At 54.0% G+C, this 9,740-nt stretch overlaps 1 protein-coding gene across 1 annotated transcript; it reads right to left on the bottom strand.

Annotated features, from left to right (window-relative positions):
* Positions 1–99: 99 nt before the first annotated feature.
* ANKRD2 (ankyrin repeat domain 2) lies at positions 100–9,740 on the bottom strand. The gene is given in 10 exon segments (XM_032312489.1): positions 100–410; positions 1,207–1,305; positions 1,412–1,510; positions 2,330–2,428; positions 2,746–2,844; positions 4,298–4,405; positions 4,506–4,664; positions 5,603–5,704; positions 9,043–9,132; positions 9,134–9,740. Coding segments are annotated over 10 exon segments (1,092 nt in total). The 5' UTR covers positions 9,215–9,740; the 3' UTR covers positions 100–254.

Genomic DNA, 9,740 nt, shown 5'->3' with positions numbered 1-9,740 from the left:
TCCAAAGGGCTCCAACCCCACTCTTCCCTGAACCTATCCTTGTTCCATTTTCCCTCATTACTGAATGTTGCAGACACAAATGGAAACAAACATAACCAATTGCAAAAACTTTTTATTTTTTTATTGCGGTAGTTTGTGGGTGTCCCGAATCGCACGCAGAGGAATGGCAGGATCCTCGGCTCTGTGGGCCGTTCTTAATGACCCTCTGGCTGCACGCAGGCCAGAGGGGTGCCCAGCTGGCCTGGGCCAGGTGTTTACTGGACTGGCACAGGCTGTGGGGGCTCCTGCTGGGTCTCCGAGGGACCTTGCAGTCCATTCTGCTCTGACCCTGGCTCTGGCTCCGGGGGCTCCAGAGCCTGCCGGGTGTCAGCTTGCCACAGCTGCACCAGGTCCGTCGGGGTCTTTCCTGCCTGGGAGAACCAAGCGGAGATCTTGTCACTGCTCAGAAGTTTGTACCAGTAGGTTCCCTCATCTATACCAGGGGTTCCAATCAGGGGCAAGCAGCAATATTTAGAATGTTTGTGATTGTCACAGTGAGGGGTGTGGGGACTACTGGCATTTGGTGACTAGAGGCCAGGGATGCTGCTTAAAGATCCTGTAATGCACAGGAGAGTTCTCTCATAACAAATAAATTTCCAGCCCCAAATGTCAGTAATGTCCTGGTTGAGAAATCCCCACCCACCACCTCCGCACAGCTTCCTGACTTTCCCACTATCCCTTTAGTCTTTCTTGAGTCAGGGGGACCTTCCCATTCCCCTCTTTCGTGATTGCTCTGGGCTCCAAAGAAGAGCGTGGACTAAGCAACGTAGGAGCCCAAGAGAACTCTAGACCCACACAGTGTGCTAGGGGTGGTCGTGCCAACCAAACGCTTAGGTTCCCTTCAGTTGGGTTCCTCCATGATTTTGGCCTCCTTAGGCCTGGACAATAGGACCCCCTCGGATCTATTTGGAGACCTTTGGGAAGTCCTCTTACTGTCCTTTCTGGCTGTTTCTCTGCACTTGCCCTCTGGACAGAGATAAGCATACAGAGATCTGGGAAGGTGGGTGGGCCCCAAATTCCCAGGATGCCCCGAGAGACCCTCCACTGTGAGTGTGCTCCGAGGGCAGGCAGAGTCTTTCTTGGTTCTGTGTTTCCTCTGAGTGCCCAGCGCAGAGCCTGTGTGAGCGGTGCACACTCGTTACCGAATCAGGGAAGGAATGGACTTACTAGGTTCTTGGTCAACATGTCGGCCCCGTGCAGGAGCAGCAGTTTGATGATTTTGTAGCGGTTGAGCCTCACAGCATCATGCAGGGCACTGTCCCCTTCCTAGAGCCAATGTGACAGTCAGTATGGCCCACAGGGGCATGTGGATACCCTCGGGCTTCCTGCACTCCTGGGATGTGGCTGAGCAGAAGGGGAGCTGGACACTTACTCTGTCCTTGGCATTGATGTCCAGGCCCAGGGATAGAAAGTGCTGCACAATCTCCATGTGCCCCGTCCGGACTGCCACATGCAGGGGGGTACTCAGCAGCTGTGTGGGAAGGAAGCAGGAACCGCTGGCTCAAGGGCCATCTGGACTGTGGTGCTTCTGGGAGGGCGGTTGTCCAAGCTCCAGCCTAATCCCCTCCCCAAGTCCCAGTGCCAGGGCCTGAGCCCCATAAGGACTGGGAGTTCTACCATTTCCACCATCCTATTCAGTGGTCTACCTCAGAAGCATTTGATGCCTCGTCCTCTGCGAGGCCTTCTATGGTTCCCCTCTCACCCAACTGGAAACAGCTGTGAGCTCTGCTGCCCTTCTCTTAATGATTATAATAGGTGCTATTTACTGAGAGGTAACTATGGGACGGGCATGGCAGAAGCTTATAAAACATCAGCCTTATGCTCAATAAATAATTTACATACACTTCCCCATCTAGTTATATAAGAATTCTGTAAGACATGTGATAGATGCGCCACAGAGGCTCAGCGGCAGTCCCTAGTTCAAGGCTGCACACAAAGGAATGAATGAATAGAAAAACGGTGAATGAAGAAACAAGCGAACAGATGAATAAGTGAATGGAGGGATGGACGGACAGATAGACAAAGGATGATGAAGGATTACAGGGATGAACAAATCCCACCTCTTTGGGGTGATCTCAAAGCCCCCTAAATAGTGGATTTCTTCTCATCCTCTCTCCTCTGTCCTTCCTGCTCCCATCCCCAGACGGCGTCTCCAAGGACCCCTTCCTGGACTCTGCAGCCCCTCTAGAAATCAGACTAGCTCACTATCCTGCCTCCTGGGCTTTTCTGGTCTCTGCCCCTTGCCCTCCCTTCCCACCCGTCTTAACACCTGTGAGCATTATTGCCTCACCTTGTCCCTCTTGTTCGTGTCTGCTCCTCGGCTTTGCAGGAGTTTTACGACCTCCAAGTGGCCCCCACGACAGGCCCAGTGCATGGCTGTGCAGTCCAGCTAGAAGGGAAAGATGGGGCTGTAGGGGAGGAAGTGCCCTAGGGGAAAGGACCTCAGCTAAGAGGGCTGGAGGAATCCAGGGAAAGAGGACAGGGAAGGGGCAAGGCACGTCTGTGCCTGGGCAGTGGACCGAGCGGAGCAGGAGAAGCCTCAGGTCCAAGCCAGGTTTATGGAGGATGGCGCCAGGCCATACAACTCACTGGAGGTGGGGGCTGGCCCCAGAGGAAACCTGTTTGTGTCCCAGGTTGGCCGGAGGGAGGGTCCACTGGTGTTGGGCCCACCTCCTACCTCCCACCCAATAGGCATCTCTTACTCACCCGATCCTGGAAGTCTACAGTAGCCCCATGCTCCAGAAGCTTCTCCAGGATCTCCATGTGACCTTCCAGGGAAGCTCGATGAAGTGCTGTCCGGCGGAACTGTCCCCAGAGAGACCGTCAGGGCCTGATTTCTGGCCTCAGGCTGAGGATAGACCTTACCAACCATTTTGAATCTGATCCCTGTGTTTGGTCCCCATCATTTCCATGTTCTGGCAGTCCCTTCATGTTCTATCCAGACCAGCCTTGGAACCCTCTTGTATCCTGGGAACTCTGACCTTCTCACCGTCCCCCACCCCCAAGCACATCAAACTAGGCCTTGACACAGGCTGTTCCCTCTGCTGGGAATGCCCATTTTGCCCTTACTTCCTATGAGTGCTTGATGAATTCTTGCTACTCCTTCAAGAGGCGGGACAGCTCAAGTGCCATTATCTTAAAACCTCTAGGCCCGAGCTGGCCCCAGAGGTCCCAGAGAACCTTTCAGAGAGGGTATTGGAAGGGCAGGCCAAGACTTACTAGACTGTTTCCCCTGGGTGCCTAGCCCAGGGCCAGAAGGGGCAGGAGCACACCCATGCCTGATTCAAGGAAGGAATGAACTTCAGCATTTTGCTTTGGTCTCTTGAAACCCTCAGGCCATGAGGCATATCTTCCCATAGTGAAGATATGGTTATGTGTGGATGTCCCCCTTCTCTCAACGCTGGTCTTTCCTTTTTTGTACTCCCAGCACCCGGCACAGGGCTTGAAGGTAGAAGGTGTTTGGATGGATCAAGAGGACTGAGACTCCTGAGTCTCAGGGAAGGGAAAGGCCATGTAGTCTAAGCCCACAGTAATGCAGGCTGCAGGGGAGGACCATCAAATTTCTCAGTCCCAGGAGATGCATGTGAAATGTGAAAGAGGCGGTTTCAGGGAAAACAGAAGTGTGAGGGGCGATGGAAACATTTTGAAAATCATGGTGATGGTTGCACAGCATGGGAAATACAACGAATGGCACTGAACTGTACACTTAAAATGACTAAAGTGGCATGTTTCAGGTTATATGTATTTCGCCACTATCCAACAATCAATACGTTTTAAAAGGAAGTGTAATATACAATGCAGCACAAAAACAATATCATATCCTACATGTGCTATCGTTTTTTTCTCTATTCACTAAATACTAACTGAGGAATTAATATTCCATTTGGTCCCTGTGACATGCTCCGAGGGAAGCAGGCCGTTTTACAGAGGAGGAAACTGAGGCCCAGAGCTAGCCGAAGGTCACATAGTTAGGGAGTCATAGAGATGGGATTTGAGCCCCAAATTCTTGGTTTGGGCTCTTATTATTTAATTCCATTCCCCTTTCTTCCCTAGAAGACAACATGACATTTGTTACTCTGGAGGTAGTTCAAGGTGAAAAGGGCCTAAGGACTTAGATAAATTCCTGCGTGGGCAAGGGGTCACCCAAACCCCCTACCGAAGGACCCCCAACACCTGTTCTCAGGCCCACAAGTGGGTGGGCGGAGTGGGGAGGCAACTCTGAAAGGGAGGCAGACAGAAGGTACATGTAGAACTTCACCTGATCACAGGTGTCCGGGGAACCCCCGTCGGCCAGGAACTTCTCAATGACCTTCATTTTCCCTTCCACTGCTGCTTTCAGGAATGTCTCTTCTTCCACAGGGCAAGTCTGGAAGGAACGAATGCAGTCATGGAGGGCTGCCCTGCAGTGATCAGAGGCCCTCCTGGGCTCCCCCCGCCGACACAGGGGTCCTCCCCAAGACCCTTACGATCTCCTCAGGCTCTGGAGGTGGCTCCTGGGAGGCTGCCAGGGCTTCCCGCTTCTTCTGCTTGCGTTTTTTCCGCAGCTCGATGAGGTTCTGGATCCCCCCCACGTCAATGATCTCCCGGCGAAGATCTAGGGACGTCTTGCGCACACGCTCTTGGCCCTGCATGGAGGTGGCTCATCAAACCCCATGCTGGGGCCTTGGGGACCCCTGAGTCAAGCTTGGGGAGATGGATAGGGAGAGCTTTTCAGGAGAGGGAGAATCCAGATGAGACCGGGACACAGACGGCTCCAATCAGGGGACAAGGGGAGACTTGAGGTGACGGCGTAGGAGCTGCCAGCTTTGAGCCTTCATGTAGGTGAAGGGCAAGAGGAGGGACTCTCAGAGGTAGCCCAGCCCTTGAGAATGGAATCTGAGTCCTCAGCTCTCCATGCAGTTTCATGTGTGTGTGAGATCATAAACAATACAGAAACAGGGGCGTCTGGGTGGCTCCGTCAGTTAAAAGTCTGCCTTCGGCTCAGGTCATGATCTCAGGGTCCTGGGATCCCTGCTGAGTGGGCAGCCTGCTTCTCCCGCTCCCTCTGCCCCTCCCTCTGCTCGTGCTCTCTCAAATTTTTTAAAAAATCTAAAAAACAAATACACAAACAAACAAACATACAAACATAAAAGGGTTGAAGAGAAAGCCCTTCTCTCCCAGAGGTAACTTCCATTATGGCCTGGTTGGTGCCCTTCAGACAAGCATCCTTTGGGATCACCCTCCACACCAGTGTTCTGGAAACTCTGGTTTTCCTCTCAGCAGCACAGAGGTCTCTCCTGTCAGCACACACAACCTCCCGAGCCCCTTAACACGGGCATAGTGCCCAGCTGTATTGCGATCCCATCAGCGGGGGCTTCCAAAATGAGTCCATCCCCTGGGATCTTGTACATACGCAGATTGTGACTCAGCAGGTCTGGGGTGGGGCCAAGATTCTGTGTCGTTAGCATGCTCCTGGGGTAGGGGGTGCTGAGATAATGGGTTTGCATACTAGCTAGGGGGAGCAAAGCCATAGCTTGCCTGTCCTGTCCCCTGAGTGCAGAGGTTGGACTTTCCTCACGTTTACCTTAACCTTCTGTAAGGCCAGACTCTGAGCCCCGTGGTGCTTCTCATCCTCCAACACCAGCATGTCCATGGGCAGCTTCTGCTGTGTGGTTCCTCGGAGTTTCTGGTGAGCCAAGGAGAGGATGTTCTCCAGCACCTGCCCATAGTACCCAGGGCGGCAGGTAGCCTCTCCCCCAACCCACTCCAAGGAAACCCCAAGGACTTCCTACTGTGTGACATCCGAGCACTTCAGAGCCCCACTCCCGACTGGTCCTGGAGAGCCAGCTCCCATAGTTCTCCAGCTCAACCCTATCCCAACCTCAGCTCAAACACCTGTCCACTGGTGGTCATGTGTCCTCAGCAAGACAAGTTTAAGGGCTACTGGAATGAGTTTTCATGAAATTAAATATATTCACTTTCAAAGCACCGAGATGACGATGATGGTGGTGGTGGTGGTGGTGGTGATTTCTTTGCCGCCATTAAAGATTCACATAGATGAAATGATTGTGGTAAGAATTGATAGTTATTTTTTAAATAGATTCATGTGTCAATACAAAAATGTGGCAACTCTCAGATACCAACTTTTTTCCCTCAGATTTTACTGCTCCATGAGATCCTGGAGCTGGAAACTTGTCAGGGAAACTGAGGGACAAGAGCCACAGCGACCTAAGGCTTCAGTTTGAAGGGACTCTCATTGTAATTGGATGGGTGAAACTCCTTCCAACTCCCCCTTTGTAGTTTTGACTTGCCTGGACCGCTTTCTCAGGACCCCCTCCTCTGTTTTAAAGGAAGCCACTTTTTGTGACAGGCTGACACCCATCTCTGTGTGCCGGGAAATTCACCCCGGGTAGAGGACACAGAGTCCGGATGGCGGCTAGGAGGAATGGCCCACCCTTACAGAGCTCTCAGCTGCCTTGTGCCTTTTCCACTGAGCTCTGGTGGGATACTCCTCTAGGGCTGTTTTGAGGGCCGATTTCTCCAGTCTTCATTCAGGAGGTCCTGGTGCCCACTGGCTGTTCCCTTCTGTGTTGGGCTTACATGGTTTGAGGTATCCCCAGTATTGGCCTCACCTGAAACACTACATCTTCCTACAGGAACAACAGATGACCTTGAGCTGCAGCCTGGGGGATCCTGGCTGGGTTCCTCATGGAGCATCCCAAGGGTAGGCTTGGGTTGCCATTAGCTTGGTAGCCCTAGCACCTATGATGGGCTCTAGCATACAGCAGGTGCTCAGTGAATGTTGGAGAATAAACGAGTGAGTGAGTGAATGGATCACGACAGGAGGCGCTCAGCATCTTTGCCCACCCGTAAGTCCTCAGTGATGACCTGACCTAGTATGCTCCCGTGACAGAGCCAAGCCCTGGGCTTCGGGATTCTCCTTCGCCTCCCACACCAAGAAGGGGGAGCAGGCTGGACAGAGGCTCCCCTCTGAGAATTTTGCTGGGCTGGGACTTAGTGGGAACAACTAGAGACTCTCGTGCTCACACAGGCCTTACCCAGACTCTCTAGTCCTTCACTTCAGATTTGTCTTTGGGGGATGACACACTGTCAGTACTCAGTTTTTATTGAACTGGGTGCTAGTGGGTGAAACACAATGAAACAAGGGCCCACCTTACTCTGCAGATCATTGTACAGATTAAATGAAAGTATGCCTGGGGGGGCCTGGGGGGCTCAGTGGATTAAAGCCTCTGACTTCAGCTCAGGTCATGATCCCAGGGTCCTGGGATGGAGCCCTGCATCAGGCTCTCTGTTCAACAGGGAGCCTGCTTCCTCCTCTCTTTCTCTCTCTCTGCCTGCCTCTCTGCCTGCTTGTGATCGCTGTCAAATAAATAAAATCTTAAAAAAAAAAAAAAAGTATGCCTGTACAGAGCTTAGCACAGTGCCTGGCATGTGGCAGGCATTGGTGGGAAGGGTGGCTCTGTGGGCACCCGGTGTCCCGACAGCCGTGCTGCTATATTTGTTGGGTGAATGGATGGATGAGGACAGCTCCGTGTCCCCCTGCTGAAGGTCTCTGTCCAACGCCAGCACTCCAGAAATGGCACAGTGGCATGACTCACCTACCTGGCCCCAGGGGAGAAGTGGCATTCCTAGAGATCCAAGGATGCCCCAGCCTGGACTCATTGGGCTCAGCCCAAACTCTTCCCCCACAAGCCTGTCCCCCCTACCCCGCGCCCCCCCCCCCCCGCCTCTGGTTTACATCTCTTCTTCCACCAGAGTCCTGGTCCTTCCCTCTTCTCCACCTCTATTCAGCCACTCTTTTGGTGAACAGAGCCTACTTCCAAACTGATTTGTCTCCTTCCTCCCATTCCTGTTAGGGCCTGTCTTTTGCCGATGTGTCCTCCCCAGGCTGTCAGAGCTGCCTTCCTAAAAATAGGTCAGATGGCACCACTCACCCTCACTCAGCAACACTTAGTGGCTCCCCATTGCCCAAAGAATAAATATCTTTCCCATGGCCCTCGAGGGTTTGTACCCAGCCTTAGGCCCTACCAGATTTTCTCACAACGGCCCCACCATCACTCACCTAAACTTTTTAGTGCCTATCTTTTCCTTAGCCTGGAATTCCCTCCCTCTCTGATCTCCACTCACCAGCCTTGAAGGTCCTGCTCAAATGTCATCTTGTTCCCAGGAGTCCTTGAGCACCCACAGTCAGAGTGACGCACCTACCTTTTGTGCCCCTTCCCTGCTAACTTAACAGCTCTATTTCACCATTGCCTCACTCTGCCTGTTTCTCTGCGGACTATGTCCCTGACAGATCCTGGCTAGAATGACTGTAGGGTTGGTAAGGAGGAGGCAGGGGCTGGCCCTACTGAGCCTCTTACTCCTCACAGCCCCTGGCACTTGGCAGAGCAGACTCTAAGTCAAATAGTAGTTTAAACAGAATGAAGAGTAGACAAGCCTGCACCTTCGTCCCCTCTCCCCACTCCTTTTTCCCAGAGCAAATGCCAGTTGCCCAGAGCTGCAGTGCTCCAGTGGCCTCCCCGAGCGCAGATGGTCGTCCTGGGAAAACCCATGCTTCCTTTCCCGGCACCGCTTCCTTGCTCTGCTCCCAGTCTCTATTCTTCAGGGACCAAATGCAGGAGTTTCTCCTGTCTCGGCCTCCCGCCCAGCAGCTGGGATCTCTCAGGGCCCCAGACTCCCCTGTTCTCAGGCAGCATCCCAGCTGTCCTGCTCTAGTGCGGCCTGGCCCACCTCCTCGAGGTCCAGGTGGGTACAGGATATCAGGAGCCCAGCTTGGCTCGCCCACCCCACCGTCTCTCAGTTCTTGGGGGTTGAAGCCTCAGTCTCCCACTGGCAGCAAACCCCTCCACCAGGAGCACCCTGGGGCTGGAATGGAGCCATTGGGCCCCTGGGGACATCTGCCCTCCTTTCTACCACAGATGCGGCAGCCAGGCTCTTACCTCCCTTGACAGTAGAGCTGGATCTCCTTAGAATCCCCTTGGGTCCCCACACCCATGCCTGTACCTCATTCTCTTCCTCCTGTGCCAGCCGCTCCTCGATAAGCGCCGTGGCCCTCTGCACTGCCTCGGAGCCCTCCATGGTGCTGTCTATCGCCGGCCTCTGCAGGCCCCAGGGCCTCGGGGGCTTTATAAGGCAGGGCACCCCCCACCCCCACCCCGCTGGGCGCCTTTGCCATGAGCTCACTGGCCCAATTCTCCACCTGCCTCCCCCACCTGTCACCTTCACCCCGGGCAGCCCCGGGGAGCTGAGGGAAGCAGGGGCAGTTTGCCCCACCCACCCCCGACCTGCTGGAGCTGAAGGGCCCAGTGCCCCAAAAGAGCAGGGCTGCAGGAAGGAGCCCGCCTAGCCTCTGTCCTGAATGCTTGGGTTGGGCTGGGCCTTAGTGGTGGCAGCTGGGCTGCACAAAGGACCCACTGGCTGCCCCTAACCCTGATGACAGTGCCACCTGCTGGACGCCTGGCAACTGCCCACCATTGTCAGTGAGGGGAACTGAAAGACAACTGTAAGGACCCAATGGAGGCCTGTGTCCCCAGCTGTCCTGTGAACAGACTCTGCTTGCTCTGTGGCGGGGCCGACTCTGCTATGTTGGGGCTGGAGTGTCAAGGTGGTGGGCAGGAGTAAGAGCAGGTGCCTGCCTCTTCGCTCACAGCTCAGGCCGGCTTTTGTGTCTCTGGAGTCCCACAGCGCCCCCTAGTGAGGCG

Source organism: Mustela erminea, chromosome 14 (genome assembly GCF_009829155.1).
Source record: "Mustela erminea isolate mMusErm1 chromosome 14, mMusErm1.Pri, whole genome shotgun sequence".
Taxonomy (NCBI): Eukaryota; Metazoa; Chordata; class Mammalia; order Carnivora; family Mustelidae; genus Mustela; species Mustela erminea.
Note: the sequence above shows the minus strand (reverse complement) of the source record. Positions and strands in the feature narration are given on the sequence as shown.